The sequence below is a fragment of the Staurois parvus genome, unplaced genomic scaffold (assembly GCF_062004578.1).
Source record: "Staurois parvus isolate SC_StPar_1 unplaced genomic scaffold, SC_StPar_1.0 ptg000137l, whole genome shotgun sequence".
In the NCBI taxonomy this organism is placed as follows: domain Eukaryota; kingdom Metazoa; phylum Chordata; class Amphibia; order Anura; family Ranidae; genus Staurois; species Staurois parvus.
Window position 1 is genome coordinate 17,233,030 of NW_028317933.1, and position 26,416 is coordinate 17,259,445.

Below are 26,416 nucleotides of genomic sequence, written 5' to 3' on the forward strand. Positions count from 1 at the left end.
AAGTATGGCCAAAGCTTTTTTGCCCATAGTTCTCTTGTGGATCACAGGAGTACATTTATATGAGCTCTCCTGTAATCCAGAATCAGCTGTCGGCTGACATCAGAACAGCTCCAGTCTCTGGATGTATCCTGACAATAATGTTGGGATTCACCCACATGCCTGATAGGCAGCTGGCTCAGCCTCTCAGCATGCCGCTGATAGCCTGAGCCAGCTGCTCCCATCTGCTCCATAGCCTGTTGCTCCAGTGAGTTCCGGATGGGAAGAGCAGAGAGCGATGACTGACAGTCACCTTAATGGAGCTCAGAGTGGACCCGAGAACTGAGCAATCAGAGCTGGATGGGGACAGCTGCAGCATCACACCGATGCTGCAGCAGGGAGGTGAGTATTTGTGTTTATATTTTTACATTATAAAAAAAATATATCTATATATATATATATATATATATAAATACACACCATTTGAATATGTATTCATTAATTATTACAGGTATCTTGTATAGTACTAGAATTTTCCTGATTTCAGCCTCCTTATTCCTCTGACATTTTATATAACAGACAATGTAATGGGAGGAGTTACAACATGCAATGGGGGTTATTTACTAAAAGTGGAGGGTGCAAGATCTGGTGCAGCTCTGCATAGAAATGAACCAGCTTGCAGGTTTTATTGTTAAAGCTTAAGGCTGCTTTCACGCTGAGGAGTTTTTCAAGCATTTTTGCATTAAAAAAAAAGCACCTGAAAAGCTCAAGAAAAATGCTTCCCTGTGTATGTGAATGTACATCTATGTATGTTTTCACACTGAGGCATTGCGCTTGCGGTGCGGTCTAAAAACTCCTGCTTGTAGCATCTTTGGGGCATGTTTGGGGAATTAAAAAAAAGCCTCTTCCCATTGAAATCAATGGAAACGCTCGAAAAGCACCTTAAAAATGCCTCAAAAACACCTCTGAGAAGCGGCTTTGGTGCAGTCACGTGAAAAATGTCCAGAAAGCGCGGCAAAAATGCCTATGCGTTTTTGTTGTGTTTTTGCGGCGGATCAGTGTGAAAGTAGCCTAATTGAACAATTTGAAATTAGATTGGCTACCATGCACAGCTGCACCAGATTATGAGTGAACCTTTTTTTTTAGTAAATCTCCCCCAATGCTGGGCAAGAACACCCAATGTCCTAGGTGGACAGAACAGTAACAATTCCACCAAGGTGATCTCATTAGTAAATCATATAAACATATAACAATACAGGGGTTCACTCAGCTCCACATATAATTTAAATGTCACATTGATTGATTCTTTAAAGTGATTCTAAAGGCTTATTTTTTTAAATAAAAAACAAACAAATATGTCTATTCTTACTTGTGTGCAGTGGGTTTGCACAGAGCAGCCTGGATCCTCCTCTTCTCGGGTCCTCCGCAGGCTCTCCTGGCTCCTCCCTCCTGTCGGGTGCTGCCACAGCAAGCAGCTTGCAATGGGGGCACCGGCTGCTCCGTGTGTTCATTCACACACGGAGCCACAGCTCAGCCCCCTCTCTCTTCTCATTGGCTCACTACCTGTGATTGACAGCAGTGGGAGCCAATGGCTTCTACTTCTGTCTCAACCAATGAGAAGAGGGAGTCCTGGGATAGCCGAGACTCCAGTGCACATTGCTGGATCAAGAAGGGGCTTAGGTGAGTATTAGGAAGGGCTGGGGGGGATGCTGCACACAGGTTTTTTACCTTCATGCATAGAATGAACAATCTTGAGCATTCAGAACCACAATATATTCAGTAAATACATACAAATTATTGCTGGCAAAAATAAATTATGTTTAAAATAGAATTCCAGCCCTGACCTTTTTTTTGTTACTTTTGGAGCGAGAAAGGAACAGTATCTCTATTAATATAAAAGATGCAGCTCTCTTAATAAATAATAAAGTGGATAAGTGACGTATAATACGCAATCTTATGCGTTAATGGGTGAACATATAAGTGATGTCTTTGATGAAGACAGTATTAAATAAAATGTGACATCATCTCATAATGACATATCAAACAGCAGCAAATTGAATATATATGAAAGTCCTTGAAATATTCAATCAAGATGCGCCGATTTTCCCAGACAATTGTGCACGTGACTTCAGTGATATGAAGAAAAAGAGGCGTGCTTGCACTCACCAGACATATGATAATATTACGCATGTAATATAAGGGCACTAGTAGTCATCTGGGACCCGGTAGGCAAACGGCACTCCAATGGTACTGGTTACAACCTGGGGAAGACCTCCAGACCTCTCGGTGGACCCTCTTAGTGGACGATGACTGCTTGCTGTAGTTAGTACTCGGTATACGATGGACTCTACCAGAAACTTTACCTTTCAGTAGCTCAAATAAAGTCACCAAGACAAAGGGCTAATATAGTGTAGCAATTTATTATGCCAATGATGGTACACAAATTAGAGTAGCATACTTGAGAAAATAATAGAACATTTAGACCACGGTCTAAGTTTGATGACCACTCAAACAATTTTAGACCCAGAAATAACTCCAGGAGAGGTCCCAGGAATACTGAGCATTTTGTTCAACATAATTATGCCAATACTCATAATCATGCCTACCGTAACGATTATAATGAGAATCGATACTCTTCTCTTCTCCCTACCGTCATGGCAATAATCAAAGACCACGACACTGGTTAAATATGAATTATAGGAGGCCTGATTATAATCATGACGATGATTATGAGCCAAATGAATTTAATAACACCTATAATAGGAATAATAATCCTGGGACCTATATAAGAGCTCTCATCAGAATTCCACACCCCAGCCCCAACGGGATCATTTTTTAGGGGGGGCCATTCCCGAAAAAGAAATTTAAGAGCAGGGGAAAACGAGGGGGAAAAGGACAAACAGACATAAAGAAGAGGAAAATATAAACACTAACGGTATCTTTAATTTAAGTCAAGTAAAACTAACAGATAATGAGCTTAATTTATTGAACAAGGGATTAAAGTTTGCACCTAAATCGAAATTAAATAAATTTCAAACTTTCATTAATATACATAAATTTACCAGGAAGCTGGCAATTAAAAGGCATTTTATTAGCAACCCTATATCTCGAGATTACACACACATTCTACCGAAATTAAATATTCTCATTTAAAGAATGCATCCCTCTTTAATCCACCTTCTCATTCTCATATCAACATTTTTAAGAGTATGATGATTAAAGATTTAGAGAACCTGAAAATGAAAAATTGGCACAGACAAGATAATATCAATAAGGGTGTGAAAGCACTATTGAAAATAAAGATCTTGTCATACGCCCGGCCGACAAAGGCGGGGGAGTGGTTGTGCTAGATAAATCAATGTATATGAAACAGGTGCAAGATATTTTAAATTATGAAAATACCTATAAGATTTTACCTAAAAACCCTTTATATCAATATAAAAAAGTTTTAAAAACGCTTATTAAGACAGGATATGATAACGGACTTATTAATCAAAAAGAGAGAGAATTTTTGTGTCCTACTGCTCTAAAACTTCTGGTACTTTGCCTTCCAAAGGTGCACAAAGATCCTATTTGTCCCCCTGGCAGGCCAATCGTGAGTGGCATTGGATATCTCTGCTCGTGGATAGGAGAGTTTATAGACTTCTTTTTTCAGCCTGTAGTAACCAATATCCCAGCGTATCTTAGAGATACGAAACAATTATTGAATGACTTGAAAGATGTTGAAATTGATACTTCCACTTATCTAGTAACTGCGGACGTCGCCTCACTATGTAGCATTAAACATAGTGATGGAATGATAGCCGCAGAATATTACCTAGATACAGCAGTAGACATCTCGCAAAGGCAAAAAGTGTTTATACTAGAAATATTGGATTTTGCAATGAACCACAACTACTTCTGGTTCAACAATCGATACTACTTACAAAACTACAGGAGTAGCGATGGGTGCAAAATTTGCATCCAGCCTTGCAAATCTTTTCATGTCATATAGGGAGGAAGATATAATTTATTCTAGAGACTGGCCGGAGTTAAAATTTTATAGGAGATACATTGATGATATTTTTTTACTTTGGAAAGGCAGTGATTTTACTTTGATACATTTTTTTAATACTTTGAATTTTAATAATCACAACATTAACCTTTCTTACTAACATAGTTACACAGATATTAATTTCTTAGATCTAACTCTTATTAATACTGGGACCAGAATTATAACCAAAACCTTTTTTAAATGCACAGACCGTAATAGTTTTATTCATATGGATAGTTGCCATCATCCTACATGGCTCAATAATATCCCTAAGGGGCAGTTTCTGCGCATAAGGAGAAATTGCGATAATTTAGAGGATTACTATGCTCAAGCGGATATCCTAAGCAAGAGATTTATCGAAAAAGGTTATGACATTTCTAGTTTAAATAATACTATAGCTGATGTTGCTCATCTAAATAGAAATGATCTCCTAACTCCTAATGTCAGTAATAAACCAACACGTGTCTGTCAATTTGTGACCAATTTCTCTGTACAGTATAAAGATGTAACAAAAATTATAAAGAGACACTGGAGCATCCTTAAAAATTATCCCATACTAGGGAATTCCCTACCTGTCCATCCTGAGATATCTTTTCGTAGAGCTCCCACTTTGAGACATCGTATAGCTCCCTGCAGGCTTGAAATTTGTTGGCATTGACCTTATCAAATACTGTTGGAGAGGTAGCAACAAAAGAAAAGCTGTCTCTATGCTCAAAACCAAATGGATTTACGAGCTTAAATCTTTATCTCCACTAGGACACAATATAGAACTTGACATAAATTGTTTTATAGATAATAGTTGAAGCCACTTATCTATTACTTTTTTATCTGTGTTTATTTGGTCTCCATTATCCCAATAGATATTAACTAAAGTCGCCCTATTCATGTAGTTTGATGTCCACTAGTTGATTTTCTTACAGGTTTTTACCATCATTGCTAGTTTTATGATATTGTTTTTGTATATTCTAATTTGTGTACCATCATTGGCATAATAAATTGCTACACTATATTAGCCCTTTGTCTTGGTGGCTTTACTTTGAGCTACTGAAAGGTGGAGCTTCTGCTGAGTCCATTGTATACCGAATACTAACTACAGCGAGCAGTCCCCGTCCACTAAGAGGGTCCACCGAGAGGTCTGGAGGTCTTCCCCAGGGTGTAACCAGTACCATTGGAGTGCCTTTTGCCTACCGGGTCCCAGATGACTACTAGTGCCCTTTTATTACATGCCTAATATTATCATATGTCTGGTGAGTGCAAGCACACCTCTTTTTCTTCATATCACTGAAGTCACGTGCACAATTGTCCGGGTAAATTGGCGCATCTTTATTGAATATTTCAAGGACTTTCATATATATTCAATTTGCTGCTGTTTGATATGTCATTATGAGATGATGTCACATTTTATTTAATACTGTCTTCATCAAAGACATCACTTATATGTTCACCCATTAATGCATAAGATTGCGTATTATACGTCACTATTCCACTATATTATTTATTAAGAGCGCTGCATCTTTTAAATTATTTATGTTTAGGATTTTAGGGGTTAATCTTATGCAAGCTGCTTTTTGATACTGTATTTTGAAGCGCTTGCTTTATCATTTTTTAGTATCTCTATTAGGTCTTCACTGTGACCCCACTGGGGACATTCCCTTCATTTCCTGTGTGTTCATCAGAACAGGAAGCAAGGACAAATGTCCCCAGTGGGGATGAAGACAGAAAAGGTTATAATCCTTTCCCATCACGGAGAACTGAAAAAAAGTTTTGGGGTGACATTTTATGCATGTGTTCTTGTGGAGCATCTGTTAACAACAATCTTTAACAAAGTCTACAAAGCAGGTTATTTGGCCAAAGATGCCCTGACTTCTGTGGCCCGGATTCAACCACACATACAGAGTTTATATCCCGGTGTCCTCTATGCGGAGTGTTCTCTTCCCAAGGGACAGTTTGCAAAAGTGTTCTAGTATACCCTATCGTCAGCAAAGGGAATGATGTCAAGAAGTTCAGACTTGGGCCCCATTTACAGTTGAGTGTTTTGTAGCTCAAAGCTCAAGAACCTATTGCGATTTGGGATCACAGGCTGAATCGCTGTGATTCTACCCACAATACAAAACGCCTAGATGGAAACTGCGTCACATTTTCAAGGGCTATTTCAGGCCTCGTTCACACCCGAGCCAATAAAAACATATTGTTTTCAATAGCACTTCACATCTGAGTGCTCTGTCTGCAGCAAAACACCGGTGGCTCAAAAAAGTACGTGCCCTACTTTTCAGGCAGAATTGAGCGTTTGTTTCCCCATAGACTTCAATGGAAACGCCTTAGGAGCACAACATAAGCGTTTTTGCAAGCGTTTTCTGCTCAAACAGCAGCTCTCTGCCCCTTTTTCAGCAGCACTCCAAATGCCTATTTGAAAAATGCCTGAAAAAAAACACCTGACAAAAGCTATAAAAACATGCAATTTTGCTCCAAAAAGCGCTAAAAAAACCCCTTGAGGCTACATTCACAACAATGCATCATGTTTTCAGCACCTTTTAGAACAAAATTGCTACTTTTTGCAGCTTCTGTCAGGCACTTTTCAACTAGGCACAAATACAACACCTCCTGCGCTCAGGGTCCCAGATCAGAGGAGGGAACAATATATGATAGGATATATGAAAGTTCATCCAAAATTGATCAAAGGTTGCTCTAATACGAAGCTGGGGAGGCTTGATACAAACTGTAGGGAAGAACAAAAACAAAGCGCACCAACCTTGCGCATTACCTCGGTAAGCAATTGGTAAATTTATTAAGAAATATACTCACAAAAGTAGCAATAGAAAAAGGCATCAAGAATCCAAAATCAAAGCACTGGATTAGGAGACATGTGCGAATCCCATCAAGAGGGGAGACTCTCAGGGTAAAGCTGACGCGTTTCTAAGGGGGGGTCCCTTCTTCCTCAGGTTAGCTTACCAAGGTAATGCGCAAGGTTGGCGCGCTTTGCTTTTGTTCTTCACTACATTTTTCAACTAGGCGTTTGGAGTGCTGCTGAAAAAAGGTGAGCCGCTGTTTGAGTAGAAAGCAGGTAACAAAACTCTTGAAAAAAAAATGCCCATGATGTGCTTTTCAAGTGTTTCCATTGAGGTCTATGGAGACAAAAATACTCAGTTCTGCCTGAAAAGTAGTTCATGTACTTTTTTTGAGTGACAGGCATTTCGCTGTGACAGAACGCTCAGATTTCAACAAGGGCTATTGAAAACGATAGGTTTTTACTGGCTCAGATGTCAACGGAGCATGAAAAAAACCCGTAAAAACATGACGCTCAGGCTCCATTCTCATCTAGACATTTTGTATCATGGGTAGAATCACCACGATGATACCAAAACGCTCAAAAATGATATGTAAAACGCATACCGGGCCTCTTGGCTCACCAGCAGAAGTTGGCTTCCTATTTGTTTTTGTTGGCCACTAGAACAATTGCTCAGGCCTGGAAGAGCCCGTTTGTCCCTATTCAAGGGGTGCGGTACCGTATGACCACTATGATGCTCAATGAACAGATGTTGAGTATCTCTAACAACTCCCAAGAGAAAATATGGGAGCCGTGGTTGCAATATACCTTTCCCACGCTCCCCCCGGCTAGTCTGGGGTTGTGGTGTTGCTCGGTATTGGCATTCTCAGACCCCTGCTCTTGGTTTTGTTATCTTTTTTTCCTTTTGTACACCTCTTTCCTTTTCTTTTTCTGTTTGTTTTTGGTGTGGCAGTGGATAGCTGCCTTTAGTTTGAGTTACTGTCAGTGTTATAGTAATGTTTTTGTCATTTATGTGCCATTGATAGCCCCTGTGTGGGCGCACCTTTTGCTCTGTTGGTGTTAGAGCACTGTTTGTTTTTTTTTTAGTTTTTTTTTTATGTGCAATTGATAGCCCCTGAGTGGGCGTGCTTTGTTGCTCCTGTCTTAAACTGTTTATTTATTTCAGGTACTTATATAGCGCTGTCAATTTACGCAGCGCTTTACATATATATAGTGCATTCACATCAGTCCCTAACCCTCAGGGGGGCGTACAATCTAGGTTCCTTAACTCACATCCATACATACACATACTAGGGCCAATTTAGTCAGGAGCCAATTAACCTACCAACATGTCTTTGGAGTGCGGGCGGAAACCCACGCAGGCACAGAGAGAGCATGCAAACTCCAGGCAGGTGGTGCCGTGCTTGGGATTTGAACCAACGACCCTTGTACTGCCAGGCGAAAGTGCTAATTATTTAGCCCCTTAGCCCATGGAGGTTGACTATAAAATCCTTGGAGGTAGCTGAGACAATGATTGCAACATGCAGTATTAATGAGAGAACATACATATTCCATGATAAAACATATATATTATATAATAATAAATTAACAAAAACATTGAAATACAAAAATGATCTATAAAACTGACAAACTGCACCACGCTTGTTCAGGTGCCATTCATTTTTAATGGCACCTAAAACACGGTGTGATTCTTGCGTGGCAAATCACACAAACCACGTGTTGCAAAGATTGCCACCTGAAAAGAATCTCCTGATCTCAATGAGTTTGCCCCGATTCATCGCACAACAATTGTGGCAGAATTGCACCGTGTTTTAAGCGCCTTTAAAAATGAATCGCACTTGAACAAGTGTGGTGCGATCTGTCACTTTTGCAGGGCATTTTGGGATCTTGGCGATTCTGCCTGCAATACAAACGCCTCGATGTGAACAGAGCCTTAAGTGGGAATGTAGCCTTGTAGATCAACCCAGGAAAAATGAGGGTCGCTCTTTACACAAGTCAATCACAGATATTCCTTGTAAACAAATGAACATTTTTTTATTGTAAAAATACAGAACATAAATATATCCAACTTCAGCATTTTACTTTACACTTTTTTCTTCTTTAGGCTGCAAAAGTTTTTCCTTTTTATTATACAGTCCACAAATATATATATACAATTTCTGCATATACATATGTAAACAACGCAATACAATGTCAGTGTATAAATATAGACTCAGTTTAGTTATATTACTATATCCACATACTATACATATCTATATACATATATATATGGATAAGATAGGTTATGGTTGCTGAAGATTGCCCATGCTCTGTCAAACAATCCAGAAACACATTAACATGACGCTTTAGAACAGTATTTGTTGATATCTCCTATACTTCTAATGACATCAATTTACCATAAAGTGGAATTCCAGCTTAACCCCAACTACTCTTAAAAGTGTCCCCTCCCCCTCCTAACACCTATGCATACTAACTTGTGTAAGAAAGTTGTATACACTTACCCATTTTCAGGCTGCTCTGGTCTGATCACGTGATCCGGCTGGCCCCGTGTCAGCCAGTGCGGCTGCCATTGTCGGAGCGCTCTCTCCTCTCCCCTGCAGCTGCCTCTGGCTGACACAGGGGAGTTCATGTGACCAGACCGGAGTATATGCATCTGTCTTACACAGCATAGTAAGCATAGGTGTTAAGAGAGGGGGGAAGGGGGCAATATTTTAAGAGTACTTAAAGAAGAATTTCACTCTCTTACTAAACATTGACTTTTTAATCCTTACGCTGCTAGCATTAGTAAATGGATAGGAAAGTATGTCATATTTACTTGTTTTAAACTTTTTTTCCCATTTCCTGGTTTCCATGCCTAGGCAAATGATGTCATACATCTTGGTTGTCTTCAGGAGGGGAGGGTTCTCAGCTCAGCCAATGCCTGAGCTAAGGGCAGATGGATTCCAGGAAGTAACTGCTACATGAATTATCTGCCCTTACTCAAGATGGCTACTGCCAGAAAAGCCAGGGGGTGTTTTTTAAAATGATTTCTCAGCCAAATAAAGTATGGAGACATGCATGATGGGGGAGTTTGCTTTGAATATTAACAATTAATCAATTTGCATTTTTGGTTTGTGGTGCTCAGATGCAGTGCAGTTCCACTTTACAGTTAAGCTGGAGTTCCATTTAACTTACATTTTAAGCTGAACTCCAGGCAAATAGCTAAATACACAACTGAAATACATGTATTGGAACTTTTTATTTGTATTTTTGTTCAGCCAGTACATAGCCTTGACAGACAGCAGAGCCAGCTTGGTGACCTGACTTCACTGTAGTTTACCTATACAGCCTGGTCACCTCCTCTCCCTGTAAATGGGCAGTCATGACTGTTATTCTGCTCTCTTCTCCAATCAAAAATATTATTTACCAGCTCATGAGCTCTTTGGTAAAACTAATTGGCTCTCAGTTTTGCATTTATTGTGGATATGTGTAGTTTTTTGTTGTGTTGATTGGCTCTCAGTGTTACCCCTCCCTCTTCCAATCTAGGTGCTCATTTACAGGGTACTTAAAAATACATTACATATTAAACACCTAACTGTGTTAAAATGTTAAACTTTTAACAAAAAATAATAAATACACATTTTTTTGCAGGTAAAAAATTAGCTTTTTGCTATTTTTTTGTTTGGAAGCCTGGAAAGCATTCTACTGATCGCTGGTGCAATGCAGGACTCCTGCAGACCTGTCAGTGTGTCTGTCTGCTCATACCTCCTATAGGCAAGCAAATACACTCTGACAGGAAGAATCAATGAACTACCAGGATGCTCCACAGCGCCGTGGTAGTTCATTGAGAACTACCAGCTGACAGCCGCAAAAGCGGTCGAAACTTGTAGTTTTCCCATTCACAGAATATGATGAATGAGTGACCCAGCCAAGTGGGCAGAGCCCCTTTCGGCCACATTTTTAAAAAAATTGTGACAGCTAGTGGAGGGAGAGGATCCCCCACTAGCTGTCACAACGGGGGATCGGGAGGGAGCGGGGGGCTGGTCTTTTTGTAACATTGTACATGTTTCACCCTGAATATGAGTGCAACATGTACTATTTTACCATTCAAGGTGAATGTATCCTTTAAATTAGATCTGCCTGCAGCTTAGATTTAAAGCTGGACAGATAAACAGAACGCCATGTAATCCTGTTATGTATATACAGTGCGTTGTGTAAGGTTTGGACAGTATGTGTGTTACTGACAGCCAGGGGCGGAATGACCATTTGGAAACTCAGGCACTGCCCGAGGGCCCGGGGTCAGTAGGGGGCCCCATGAGATGCCCCTGGTACTTTTTTGAGTTTGGGCAAGGACACAGGGGCCCCATGATCCCCTATTGCCCAAGGGCCCCATGAGTTGTCAGTCCGCCCCTGGTAGAGACACTGCATTGTTTTCTTATCAGAACACTGAGAGCGCACCAGGTGATTATAATGAACCAGACCTTCCCACTTTGCACAGGACATGGTCTAAAAAAGGGCCCCATTAAATGTCAGTCTGCCCCTGCTGACAGCATCACCAAATAAAAATTAAAGAAACAAGACAGAAGAGAACAAATGCAGCCTGGTAAAGACTTGTAAGCTACACTATATAATGTTTTTGGTCTTGGGTTTACTTATATATAATCTTGTATAAGCACCATAAAAAAAACAAAATCCTTATATCAGCTTTTGGCACATTAGGACTCAAACTGGAAAAGGAAGTGTTTGTGTGAAACAGTCAGACTCTACCTCAATGCACAATGCATACTGACAATAACACAGAGAGCTTGCTGACAGGAGGAGAGAACAAAGTGATAGCCTCATGAATGTGACTATGCTCCAACACTGACCAGTCAGCAGGCTGTGGGTAGGAGACCAACCTCAATTGCTTAGCTGCAATGGAGAAAAGTATGGTCACCCTCTTGCCCATGCTGTCTGCCAGGGATGCTTGGGTTACGTGCTGGTGGCTTGCTGGCAGGATTGCAAATATTTTGGCAGGTATAACAGTTCACATGCGTGTATTTAAATGGTGCATATAGCTATTTGTCTAGAGATCAGCTGGAGATGAGTTTTAGATAAGGAGCCAAGACCCTACACCAAATATTAAATCTGGGTACAATGTAGAGCAAAAAGATTGCTGCAAATCCCAAATGCTGCCCAGGTAAAGGTAGCCTGATGTGACAACATGACTGTAAAATCTATTACATTGAAATAGAAAGGAATTGATCAGAAATCTGAGTGTGTAAGTTCACATAAGATCCAACATACTCAGAAAATGTTGTTTCTGAAACAGCAATGACAACATTTTGAATTTTTTTCACTAGTTCTGAATTTGGAAAAAGTCAAATCCTAGAGGCATCAAAGATGCTTGTTTTAAACAAAAACGTAGGTTGCCTGCGTATGGCTAAGTTTAGATGAACAGCAAGAGTGCTGTGCCTCTGAAAAGGGATCCACGATTGAATTGCTTTTCAAAGGCGTTTGATAGGCTGTTAAGCAGGTGGTATGGCGTAAATGCCGCACCACCATTTCTCATCTGCATGCAACTCCGCGTGGTTGTGGCACAGTCCCATTCAATTGAATAGGGGGATATTTTATGCTGCAGGCGTGAAGCAAAGCGATGCAGCTGTGCCATGTGACCATCCCAATCTGCTGGCTTTGCAGCTTAAGGTGGCACATATTTTTGCCCCCAACCGAAAGTCTAAACAAGCCCTAAAGCTAAACTCCAGACAGGCAGAAAAAAAGGCAAATTACCTTAATTGAAATATTACATAATAAATGTATTTTTTTGGTTAATTAAACCAACAGAAGTACCTGATTTGGATTTGGTTTCTGCTTTTTGCAGCACCAGTACAGAAAGAGCTCAGGCTGGAAGAGGGACAGCACAAGGAGCCAATCAATTCTTCTGCAGTACACTCATAAGGATCGTGCTGATAAGCGTAAGCAGAGTGACAGAGGGATGACCTAATCAGTCTGCTGCTTCTCCTTTCACTATCCAATCACAGGTTGGGGGAGTGGCAAGACCTGTAAGAGTTATTTAATGACAGCATTGAAAAATCAGGTCTCCAGCCCTGCCAGGAAGGGCTGTGCTGAGCTGTGTAAATCTTAGGGGAGGGTGGGCAGAAGTACAAGTCCTTTGGCAAGTAAAACAGCTCCCATATATGCATTCTGTTTGTGTATTTAGATGCTGGCCTGGAGATAAGCTTTAGGGACCGAGTAAGTATTTTCCCATCTCTTCTGGGGGAAATTATGATTTTTTTTATAAAACATTTTTTTTTCACGGCCTTAACATCTCTTGTTCTGTGCCAGAGGGGCATGTATGGGCCAAAACAGCCACAAAAATGTGCAGATCAAACAGTTTCTCGGTACTCGCTCACGTCCTGTCATTGTGAAGGGCTCAGGATGTTCCAGACCTTTCACAAGTTGTTAGATGACAAACCTCTTGGCTCGTAGTCAGCACACTAACAAACTTCTCCCTTCTGGCTGAGCAGAGAGGCTTCGGCAGTGCGGTCCTGACTCAGGCACTTTAAGATGCTGATGATGAAGAGCTGGATGCTTTAAACAGAAACCAGCTGACCTTGATGAGGGATCAGGTGCAGAAAGACGCTTCTCATTTTGGTGCACCTTTGCCTTCCCAAATAAAATCAAAGAGCTTCAAGGAAAAATCAGAGGACAGCATCTGACAAATCGATAGAGACACAGGAGACAATCAAAACCTACCCAACTGCAAAGGGAACGGGGAGCAGGACTCCTCTCACACTCCCCCCGGCATAAACAAAGGTCACATAGAAACAAAACTGGAACATCAGGAAGAAAAGAGATTTTCAGACTATTTCAAAAGCAGAGCTGATTCTGCCATCTCCGGTCATATACAGTACCCAGGAGGGTGGAAGAAGGCAAAGGTGGCTAATGTAAAGCCAGATGCCACAGAACAAGGAAAAAAAGAGGAAGAGGATTACCCGATTTTATGATTATCCATGTCCTCAAGGGATTAAATACCAAAATCTGCCCTAATCCCTCTGATCTGATAAGAGAAGAGGGAGTCGAATGACGGATCAGACACAAGTTCCTGCACCAGAAAAAGGGGAATGGGACTTGCAGAGCTGTCATCTAAAGTCATTTGTCATTAGTTATAAATCAACATCAGATCAGAGTCCTTGTACTTACAGAGAGGGAAAAAAACCCAATAAACACTTTAGAAATTGTTAGGACATAGATAGCCTGATCAGAGAAGGCAATGCAAGCAGTTTCCAGAGCAACTAGCCGGGACCTGCTGAGACACACGGCAGACATGAAACGAATGCCATATATATTGTACAGAATAGCAGAATCTATTCAGGACAATAGGCTAAGGATAACATATATTATAATCAGTCGGTGTAGGAAGCAAAGAGAGATGACACAAGAAAAAAAAAGTAGGTCCTGAGCAAATTTATTCCCCCAAAGTGATCACATCATACTGTATTTCCTGCTGAAGAGCCGAGTCTGCTTCTGCCGTGTAAACAGTCTGAGCCATTGCTGCATCTGCCACAGCTAGGAGAAAGAGACACCAGTTAGACTTGTCACACATCATATATTTAACATCAAATAATATCACACGTGACACCGACCTGTAACGGCGGAGCGTGCTGCGGCTTCAAGCTGCTCTTGTGTAAGAAGCTGCTGTGAAGGTGACATGGGCACAAAGTGAATCTGTAGAGAGAAAAAAAAAAAAACTTTAATTAGTACTTTGATAATACAAGTCTTTTCACCACCAGTGACTTGTTTTATAACCAAACGTTTCATTGGGGAGTTCACTGGTTGTGTTGCTAATCAAAACTGTTCAAGATCATTAAAAGACGGATACAGTTACAGAAGGATAGACTGGAATGGCAATCACCTGAGGGTCCTGGAGGAATGATCCTCCTTGTTCATACTGAATGTGAGTTATCTGTCCATCTTGAACCTGGAAGACACAACAAACTAGATCATGGATAGAAGGAACTGTGAAAATGTGGAATAGACTCCCTCAGGAGTTGGTTCTGGCCAGCTCTGTGGATTGCTTCAAAAAAGGCCTGGATTCTTTCTTAGATACACAGAATATAACTGGATACTAACATTTATAGGTAAAGTTGATCCAGGGAATATACGATTGCCTCTCGGGGGATCAGGAAGGAAGTTTTTTTTCCCAGCAGGAGCAAATTGGATCGTGCTTTGCTGGGTTTTTTTTTTGCCTTCCTCTGGGTCAACTGTGGGTATAGGATTATAACTTTTTTTTTTTTAATGGTTGAACTGGATGGACTTTTGTCTTTTTCAGCCATACTAACTATGTAACTATACCTTAGTGTTTTGGCAAAACGTCGAAGGGCCTATTCACATCATTGAGTTCTGGTGCTTTGCATGAAGGCAGCCCATTCAAATGAATGGACTGCCAACACAACAGAATGTACAAAACACGTTTGCACCATTTTTAACAAAGCAGGGCACCACAAGGTAGATGCATTGCCAAGGTGCTTTCAGGATGGCACTCAGAATGAATGGCACACCAATTATTTATTTCAGGTACTTATATAGCGCCGTCAATTTACGCACCTCTTCACACATATATATATATATATATATTGTACATTCACATCAGTCCCTAACCCTCAAGGGGCATACAATCTAAGGTCCCTAACTCACATTCATATACAAGGGTCAATTTAGACAGGATCCAATTAACCTACCAGCATGTCTTTGGAGTGTGGGAGGAACCCGGAGGAAACCCACGCAGGCACAGGGAGAACATGCAAACTCCAGGAAGGAGGTGCCATGGCTGGGATTTGAACCAGTGACCCTTGTACTGCCAGGCGGAAGTGCTAACCATTTAGCCACTGTGCTGCCCCACCAATGCACACATTGTGCAATGCCACAGGGTATCGCAACACAAAAGTGTGAATGCCGCCCAAAGGATAACACAGTTTTGCTCAAAAGTTTGCATACCCTGGCAGAAATCGTGAAATTTGCATTGGTATTGAAAATATGACTGATCATGCCAAAAAATGTTCTTTAAGGGTAGTGTTCAAATGAAGCCCTTTATTTATCACATTGTTGTCTGGCTCCTTTTTAAGTCATAATGATAAAAGAAGTCACCTAAATGGCCATGATCAACAGTTTACATACCCTGGAATGTTTGGCCTTGGTACAGACACACAAGGTGACACACCTAGGTTAAAATGGCAATTAAAGGTTAATTTCCCACCTCTGTGGCTTTTTAAATTGCAATTATTGTCTGTGTATAAATAGTCAATGAGTTTGTTTTCTTTCACATGGATGCACTGAGAAGGATAAATACTGAGCCATGAGGAGCAGAAAAGAACTGTCAAAAGACCTGCATGACAAGGTAATGGAACTTTACGAAGATGGAAAAGGATAAAAAAAGATATCCAAACCCCTGAATATGCCAGTCAGTACTGTTCTATCACTTATTAAGAAGTAGAAAATTCAGGGATCTTTTGATACCAAGCCAAGGTCAAGTAGACCAAGAAAAATTGCAGCCACAACTGCTAGGAGAATTGTTCGGGATACAAAGAAAAATCTACAGGTAACCCCAGGAGAAATACAGGCTGCTCTGGAAAGAGATGGTGTGGTTATTTCAAGAAGCACAATACGACTATATCTGAAAATGAGCTGCATGGTCAAGCTACCAGAAAGAAGCCTTTACTGCGCCAATGCCACAAAAAAGCCTGGTTACAAAATGCTCGACAACACCTTACTTGACACACCTCACAGCTTCTAGCACACTGTAATCTGGAGTGATGAGACCAAAATAGAACTTTATGGTCCCAACCATAAGTGCTATGTTTGCAGAGGGGTCAAAAGTGAGAAGAATACCATCCCCACTGTGAAGCATGGTGGTGGCTCACTGATGTTGTGGGGGTGTGTGAGCTCTAAAGGCATAGGAATCTTGTGAAAATTGATGGCAAGATGAATGCAGCATGTTATCAGAAAATACCGGCAGACAATTTGCATTCTTCTGCACGAAAGCTGCTCATGGATTGCACTTGGACATTTCAGCACGACATTGACCCTAAGCACAAGGCCAAGTTGACCCTCCAGTGTTACAGCAGAAAAAGGTGAAGGTGAAGGTTCTGGAGTGGCCATCACAGTCTCCTGACCTTATTATCATCAAGCCACTATGGGGAGATCTCAAATTATGAGGTTCATACAAGATGACCAGATGACCAAAGATTTTCAATGACTTTGAAGGCATTCTGCAGCTATACCACCTGCAAGAATTCGGGGCCTGATAACCAACTATTACAAAAGACTGCACACTGTCATTGATGCTGAAGGGGACAATACACAGTACTAAGAACTAAGGGGATGCAGACTTTTGAACAGGGGGCATTTCATTTGTTTGCTTGTTGCCATGTTTTGTTTTAGGTGTGTACCATTCTGTTATAACCTACAGTTGAATATGAATCCCATTAGAAATAAAAGAAATGAGTTTTGTCTGCTCAGTTATGTTTTCTTTAAAAATGATACATAATGTATATTACCAATTCTCCAAGGGTATGCAAACGTTTGAACACAACTGTACAGACAGTGCTGGATATGCAGGAGAAAAAAGTGGTGTGATAATACAGATTATGGGCATGGAAATGACGTGGTCTAGTGATTACGATTATAAAGAACACCATGGTGAGAAATAAGCAGCATAAAAAAAGACATAAACCTGAGTGCGCTGCATCATATATTTAACCACTTGCCAACCGCGCTATAGCTGTATGACGGTTACAGAGTGGTTGTCCAGTTCTGGGAGGGTGTCATATGTTGTCCCCCCAGAATGCGTCATTCCGTGCACCCCCGGGGGGCACGCACCTGGCAATCTCCATGAACGCGGCGTCCTGAGGACAGAGCTGATCACGTGATGTGGTAAAAGGCCAATAACAGCGGCCTTTTACCATGTGATCAGCTGTGTCCAATGACACAGCAGATCACCGGTAAATGCAGTTGCCAGTTATCGGCTGCACTTTCCTCACGCTGTGAAAGTACTGCCGATAACTGGCAATTGTCAGAGGACTGATCGGCACCGATCATCAGGGCACTGATGATCAGTGACCAGCAGTGCTACCCACCTGTGCTGCCCACCTGTGTCCAGCAGTGCCGTCCACCAGTGCCCATCAGTGCCACCCACCTGTGCCCATCAGTGCCTAGTAGTGCCACCCACCTGTGCCCAGCAGTTCCACCCACCAGTGCCCCCCATCAGTGCCGTCAGTCAGTGCTACCTATCAGTGCCCATCCGTGTTGCATATCAGTGCAGCATCATCAGTGCTGCCTCATCAGGGCCAGCTCATCAGTGCCCCCTAGCACTGCTGTCTATCAGTGCCGCCTATCCGTGCCACCTATCCGTGCCGCCTCATCAGTGCACATCAGTGAAGGAGAAAAATTACCTGTTTGCAAAATGTTATAGTAGAAATAAAGAAAAACGTTTTTTTTCCAATTTACTGCTCTTTTTTTGTTTATAGCGCACACCCAATGGTGATTAAATGCCACCAAAAGAAAGCTCTATTTGTGTAAAAAACATTATAAAAATTTCATATGGGTACAGTGTTGCATGACCGTGCAATTGTCCTTCAAAGTGCGACAGCGCTGAAAGCTGAAAATTGGCCTGGGCAAGAAGGGGGTATAAGTGCCCGGCAGGCAAATGGTTAAATAATGGTCAAACTGTAAGGCTAAGTTCACACTAGCTGTGTAAGCAAACGTTTTTCAGGCATTTGAGGGGCGTTTTTAACTACAATTAAACACTATAATAACTAAATTATACGCTTGGCAGCACACAGTGCTGTTCACACTGCAGCGTTAGTGTCGCGGCAAAATTGACGCTTCATGTCCAGTCAGGAGGAGTTGAAGTCTTCCAACATCTCCAATTCAAGTCTATGGTGACGCTCCTCAAATGACTGGCAGGCGTTTGCGGGGCGTTTGTGAGGTGTTAATACTAACTTCATTACAGCATTTTGTGGTGTGACTTTAACGCTTGGAAAATGCCTATGCAACGCCTCAAAAACGCTCCCCAAACGCCTGTCTAATGCTATAGGGATGTTTGGGAAGAAGTCAAGTGTGAGTGAGCCCCTAAAGGTGATACAGGGCTATGTTGAATCTAGTTGAACAGGGAGAGTAATAAATACATTTCTGAGGTTCAGCAGAAAATAATGGAATAGTCTTTATGTACCAAGGTTTACTACACATATATGGAGTAGTCCACACATAACTGAGATGAAGCAGAATAGTATGGAGTAGCCCAAATATATCATGCATGTAGTAGAAAGAAAGATAGTGGTGCAGATAGAATATCATTTTCTACGCCCAACCAAAAATGTGTATTACCGCCAAACAGGTCCTATACCACTATCAGTAGTTTATGTAAACGTCAACATTATCTGACAATGGTAAATTCTATATAAGCAGCTTTATTTAATTCATTTAAAATAATTAAAACCATATTAAAACACATATTGCCATGCCATAGGTGGGCCCATTTCTACTGCAATATACCATCATGTCTACCACAATTGTATATATCAGCTGTTCAGTTTAAATGAGCTAAATACATTCCTGGTGCTTCAAAAAAAAAAGTGCATTCTGATAGTTTGTTCTCACTCTAAAGCAGCCACAGCCCAAGCAGAAACCCCCCTGCCAGCAACTGCAGTGCGGGACTCTTGCTTTCTGTGGGGAAGCAGTGATCTCACCGCAGAAGTCCGACACACCCCGTACTGAGTCAGACCTATCAGCTTTGTAGCCAGCATAGTTCATGCACCCTTCTGATTGGACTCTGACTCAGCAAGGGGCAAGTTGTACCTCTACAATTAGACCAGTGCTTCCCCACCGAGAGCAGAGGGTCTCAATGTCCAGCTGCTGGTAGGGAACAGGCTTTCTTACTGAGGCTGGGGCTGCTTTAGAATGAACATGAACTGTGAGAGCTCCTTCACATTGAATGGGATGATCTCCATTTATCTGCACCGGATGAGCGAAGGTCACCGCTAGGAAGCATAGAAAACAATTTTTTCAACGTGCCCCGTGATGGTCAGATGTGCGGAATGTCGCAGTATTTTTACATTTTCAGGCGGCTGGCTTCTGGGTATCGATCGACAGCCTCTTTCATTGGCCAGGCCGAGATGACATCAATCCTGTGCATTGTTGAATTTGTACAATGAGCTGTGTGTGCGCAGCTCGCTGTACTGGGGTGGACAGGCAAATAAGTAACTGTAATGCAGAAGAGACAAAGCATGTCTCTCCTGCATTATAGATCCTGCCTGTTTGCCGATCTTTAATATTTGCCATAAAGTTCCACTTTAACCACTTGCCTACCGGGCACTTATACCCCCTTTGTGCCCAGGCCAATTTTCAGCTTTCAGCGCGGTCGCACTTTGAATGACAATTGCACGGTCATGCAACACTATGTGAAAAAATTATCAAAATGTCATATGGGTACAAATAGAGCTATCTTTTGGTGGTATTTGCTCGCCGCTGCGGGTTTTATCTTTTGCGCTATAAACAAAAAAAGAGCAAAAATGTTTTTCTTTGTTTCTATTATATAATTTTGCAAACAGGAAATTTTTCTCCTTCACTGACGTGCGTTGATGAGGCTGCACTGATAGGCAGCGCTGATGGGCATTGATAGGCAGCACTGATAGGTGGCACTGATATGCAACAATGATGGGCACTGATAGGCACTGACTGGCGGCACTGCTGAGCACTGACTGGGCACAGGTAGGTGGCACTGCTGGGCACAGGTGGGCGGCACTGCTGGGCACTGATCATCAGGGCACTGATGATAGGTGCCAATCCGTCCTCTGACAATTGCCGGTTATCGGCAGTACTTTCCTCATGCTGTGACAGCATGAGAAAAGTGCAGCCGATAACCGGCAACTGCATTACCGGTGATCTGCTGTGTCACTGGACACGGCTAATCACATTGTAAAAGGCCGCTGTGATTGGCCTTTTACGACATCATGTGAGCAGCTGTGTCCGTAGGACACAGCGATCACAGAGATCCGCGGGGGCACGCGGGAGGAGGGCGCGTTCTGGGAGGACATCATCATACAGAGCCAAAAAGTATTAAAATTGTGCCTGCATCCAAATATATATGGACCTAGCTGTATAATTGGGATGTAATGTAGTCCATACATTGCTGTGTACAATATATTAGAGTCAGGGCTTTTTTCTCAGGAAAGAGGTTCAACCACAACCCCACAACCCCCCCCCCCCACCCACACACACCCTGCAAACCACATCAAATAGTGGGTGTGGTCACATTTCACTAGCAGGATGGTCTTAAAAGAGCATTAAATACTAGGAGTGTATTACTTACAAAATGCAGAGTTCAGGGGTGCTCTACATACAGAGTGCAGAGTTCAGGGGTGCTCTACATACACAGTGCAGAGTTCAGGGGTGCTCTACATACAGAGTGCAGAGTTCGGGGGTGCGCTGCATACACAGTGCAGAGTTCAGGGGTGCACTACATAGACAGTGCAGAGTTCAGGGGTGCACTACATAAACAGTGCAGAGTTCAGGGGTGCACTACATAAACAGTGCAGAGTTCAGGGGTGCTCTACATATACAGTGCAGAGTTCAGGGGTGCTCTACATACACAGTGCAGAGTTCAGGGGTGCACTACATAAACAGTGCAGAGTTCAGGGGTGCACTACATAAACAGTGCAGAGTTCAGGGGTGCTCTACATACACAGTGCAGAGTTCAGGGGTGCTCTACATACACAGTGCAGAGTTCAGGGGTGCTCTACATACAGAGTGCAGAGTTCGGGGGTGCGCTACATATACAGTGCAGAGTTCAGGGGTGCTCTACATATACAGTGCAGAGTTCAGGGGTGCTCTACATATACAGTGCAGAGTTCAGAGGTGCTCTACATACACAGTGCAGAGTTCAGGGGTGCTCTACATACAGAGTGCAGAGTTCGGGGGTGCGCTACATACTGAGTGCAGAGTTTAGCCTTCTTCCACAGCTGCTTACCTCTGCATCCCAACACCATCTAGCCCTTTCCTCACCAGCCTGACTGTCCTCATCCCACCTCTTTCAATCATTGGACTTCAATTCGTTCAATCATGAAGGCTCAGATTATCATTTTTGGGGTGATCTGCGTGCAAATAAAACCTGCCTATGAACACCCACTCCTCCACCTATCAAGGCATTTTGATAACCGCATAACTTTTTCAAAGAGCCAGCCCACTGCTTACATCAGGGTTGAGGGCTCTTAGCAGCAGTACAGCGTGCACGGTGCTGTCATGGTTACAGAAAGCTATGTACAGCACCCTGGCAGCCTCTCCCTCCAGCCATGATCTGCCTGCATTGCACAGAGAAGTGCAGAGACCTTGTGATTACTTCACTGTGTCTAAAACAAGGGCATGTAATGAAAAGTATTTCATTAATAATGTAATTAGTATGTTGATGAGCGGAAATGGGGACCAGGACAGGCAAAAGTTAAGCAGAATAAAAACGTTATAGTTACCTGAATATGGTGGCCTTCTGGGAGCACAACATACTCCTGGGGAATCAGATGAGGAACACCTTCCTGTGATATAATATACTGCACCTAGGGGAGAGAAAGTGGTAGTTATTGGAGAGCTCCAAAGTCTTTACTCACACTACATAATACATGAGCTGAAAGATATTTCACAGAGTAAGGGTTTTAATACAAGATTGTGCGAGATATAGAATTCAGTCAAAGAAAAGAAGAAATCCTTTTTCCCAATGCAAGCCATTTTGACTGCCAAGAACCCCAATCCCATGCAGGTACTGTAGGGGTACAACTTTCAACACCGATAATAAGGTTAAAATAGGGGTTGCCCCATGTCCCTGGCCTATAATATATTCCTTTATCAGACCCTAACAGTTTACTCTCCCTCCACTTAGGTCCTGGAAATTGACCTAACCTTTTAAATTAACTCTTATCCTTACTCCAACACCTAAAGTGTTACTAAACCCACAACAGTAAAATCAGTATGTATATGTAGTAAAGCATGCTTCCTATACTCACTGTGGAACCTAAGGGGTTCATTCTCTGCATTGTGTAAAAAGGCGATTTGATCCTAACTTCTTGATCCTCCCCTTCTCCCAGTGTCCCCCTCTTATCTCCTCATAAGACATATCATGTGGAAAAATACTGCACATGCTCAGTATGGTGTGTATTGCTAGAGCGGTTTCCTCTTTTTTCTTGGGAGAGTGCATGTGATCAGCACATGGCCAATCAGCACTGTCCAGACAGAGGTCAGGATTTCTGCATCCTCCTAGAGCAGAATGAAAACTCCTCCTAGAAGCTTCAACCATTGCTCTGCTGAACACTGATAGAAGTCCCAAGACTTCTTTAACTGCTGATGAGAAAAGGTATTTAACAGTTTATATTTACTAAAAATTAATTCCCATGTAGTGTGTACTGTGAGAGAGCAGATATAGTGAATGCAGGGTCCTGGGTTTAGTAACACTATAACTCCACTTGAACCGTAAAATAAGTTTAATTTGAACCCTAATACCTTCTACTACATGAAAAAGTTTTCAAAATTCTAACTCTAAGAATAAAGGAAGAATGCATGGAAGAAAAAAAAAAACTAAAGCAGCTTCCTCAAACAAATTCCACTGGGACTGAATGTGAGGAAATAGAAGTACACCTCTCAGCTAGCTTTTATTTTAGAAAATGCCATTTTGTAGAGCACCATACTAGATATTTCACATTACTTCTGTTGCATATAAATAACTGGTAATGGGTAATGCATAAACTGGAATCAGGACAATACCTGGCTGTCTGCTGTGACCAACTGCTGAAGAGTCTGTCCATCGGCAGTTGTAATTTCCTGAATATAAGCTGTGTCTTCCTAGAAGGAAGAAGATCCAGAAATTGGTGTAAGGATGTACATAGAGTGATACAGCTTTGGCCTAGGACATGATTGGTTAAAACACTATTTATAAAAGAACATGTGGTTTAAGAGATAGCCATGAGAAATGAAAGCCTAACTCCAGCCAAAATTGTTTTTCTTAGCTTTGGATAGAGTAGGGAAGGGTGAACTCCTCTCTCAGAGCTCTGAAGAAGGGGGTAAATCCCCCGAAAAACGTTAGACTTCCCACTGGCCAGACACCGTCTCCTCACGGCTGGAACTGACATTTGGATACGCTTGGTTCCTATCATATTTGTAAGTATTCATTTGTATTTTGGAACTAATAAAATTTTATGGTGGTAACGCACTAGGCATTTGCTCCTTCCTGTTTGTCTTTTGTAGTTTTTTTACTCTTTGTGATTTTCTCTCAATTTCTATCCCTATGACACCTATGCAAGAAATGGGGGATATGGTTATGACCAGAAGAAGGCATAAACAGCAATAATACCATTGTTGGATGTTCAAAACCTTACTTGTTTTAATGAAAATCCTGACCATAAATTCGATTACATTTCCCCAATAGTGGACAAAGCTGGCAAAAAAACCTGATAGAGAAATGAGATGTTGGAGGGCTGGACTGCGGTATAGATGCTTTCAATTTGCAGCCCTTTAGTGTTCAGGGGCTATAATGAGAGCACCAAGCCATTTTTTGCAGTCCAGATAACATGTAATGGTCAAAGTGTGCACATCCAACATGTTTCTGGAATTCCAAGGGGCCCCCTTCATCAGGGCTTCAAAATTTTCAACTGAAGAAAGTCCAGACAGAGGACTGGACTCCTGAATGGATTATACAGCCTACTCCAGTCGCTGGTTTAGCAGTGTTGGAACCTCCAAAGCATGTTAGCCATTTTATGTGCACATCCTGCCCAATAACATCTTGGCATTCTCTTTTCTACAAACCCTGAGGCAATAAAAATGTGACCCTCTCTCTGGAATTGTCCTTTAACTACTTCAAGTTTGGACACTTTCACCCCCTTCCCGTCCAGGCCAATTTTCAGCTTTCTGTGCAATCACACTTTGAAAGACAGTTGCGCGGTCATGCAACACTGTACCCATATGAATTTTTTAGCATTTTTTGAGACAGATAAAACTTTATTTTTGTGGTATTTATTCATCACTGGGATTTTTACTTTTTATATAAATGAAAAAGTCCAAACATTTTGAAAAAAAAGTGTTTTTCTTATAAAATTTTTCAATTAAATAATCTTTCTTCATACATCTTGGCCAAAAAGGTATTCAGCTATATTTTTAGTAAATAAAAAAAACCCAAATTAGTTTATAGCCAAAAATTATATATTTTTTTAAAAAATGTTTTTACATTTCTATTTTTTTTTTATATTATTATTTATGTTTTTGGGGTTTTTTTTTTTACATACTGTCACCCTAGCAGTACAGTGTCACTCTACTAGGGAGGTGATGAAGATTTTTTTTTTTTTTACACTGATTGCGTTTACACCCATAAAGGCTGTAAAAGCAATAATTTCTCCTTCTCTCTGGCTGCATTCTTGCAGCCATTGAGAAATACTGTGAGAGCTGTGATTGGTCACAGCTTGTCAAATGGTACAAGGCTGTTGTGAATAGCCTTGTACCATGTGATCCCTGTGATCATTCACAGATTTCACACGTAGTAAGCAATGATGTCAGAAGTGACATCTTGCTTACTACTCTTCATGTGATCACTGGTTGGCTAATAAGTGATCACATGATCGGGACCTCACACAGAGGTCCTGTACAAAGATCAGACACAGCGGGCACCGGATCACGGTGCTGCAAGCTTCCAGGGAGCGCACACAAGCAGGGAAGTGGGGAGGATGTCCCATGTATATAAACGGCCGGACAGGAGCAGTGCAGGGGCGGTTGGCCGTTTATATACATGGGATGGACAGGAAGTGGTTAAGGAAAAGATCATTTGTGAACTTGAACTGTTTTGACTGACAGTAAGTTCAATTAACAAAGACATTCTCTCAAAATAACAAGTATGAATGCCAGTATAAATGCCCAGTTGAAACATTACTTTCTTCACTTGTTTCTCAAATAGGATTTAGACAAACACACACAGAAAATAGTAAACATTATTTCTATGCTTACCTGACTGCTCATGGTTTCCTCCTGGGTTAGGAATATGTGCTCTTCATCTACGACCGAGGTAGATGTATGCTCTGCAAGGACACTTACAATAAGTCTCATTCTGTTTTCCTGTACATCTATCCACACATATGTACTTTATATACTGCTTACCTGCTTTTTCGGGCTGCTCCAAGCTGGCTCCCGTGTGCAGCCTCTGTATGTGGAATTTTAAGTGACCCTTTCTAGAAAACCTGAGAGGAAGACAAATGAAAGACTTTTAATGGAAATGTGTAACTGGAAGCCATGCAAAGTTATTACAAATCTCCATATTTACAGTCTATCCTAACCCTGCTGTGAACATAATACAACTTTAGGAGTCTAAAGATAAAATGCTGCTTGCAGTGAGAATTTGCAACTGTTTGTGTTCCTAGTTCTCAGACCCACGGTCAATTGAAAAAAAAAAATTAGTCATAGAGACATTGTTAAATTAACTTCTTGCTGACCCCATAATGTACATATGTGGCGGCAAGAAAGATGGACTTTAATGCCCAGCCGCCGCACATATGAATTCATGGCAACATGAGATTGTGTGTGAAGACTGTGCTCACTATATCTTTTAGATTGTAAGCTCCAAGGAGCAGGGCCCTCCTAACCCT

At 41.6% G+C, this 26,416-nt stretch overlaps 1 protein-coding gene across 2 annotated transcripts in view; it reads right to left on the minus strand.

Moving 5' to 3' along the window:
- Nucleotides 1-8,806: 8,806 nt before the first annotated feature.
- ZNF335 (zinc finger protein 335) overlaps nt 8,807-26,416 on the minus strand; it is a 143,855-nt gene continuing 126,245 nt past the window's right edge. For both annotated transcript variants that reach the window (XM_089673432.1, XM_089673433.1), the window contains exons 22-28: nt 25,932-26,011; nt 25,782-25,852; nt 23,556-23,633; nt 22,274-22,357; nt 14,668-14,733; nt 14,399-14,480; nt 8,807-14,321 (exon numbers count right to left, since the gene is read on the minus strand). In XM_089673432.1, coding sequence (XP_089529558.1) covers nt 14,221-14,321; nt 14,399-14,480; nt 14,668-14,733; nt 22,274-22,357; nt 23,556-23,633; nt 25,782-25,852; nt 25,932-26,011 — 562 coding nt within the window. In that variant the 3' untranslated portion in view covers nt 8,807-14,220. The remainder of the gene's footprint in view (nt 14,322-14,398; nt 14,481-14,667; nt 14,734-22,273; nt 22,358-23,555; nt 23,634-25,781; nt 25,853-25,931; nt 26,012-26,416) is intronic.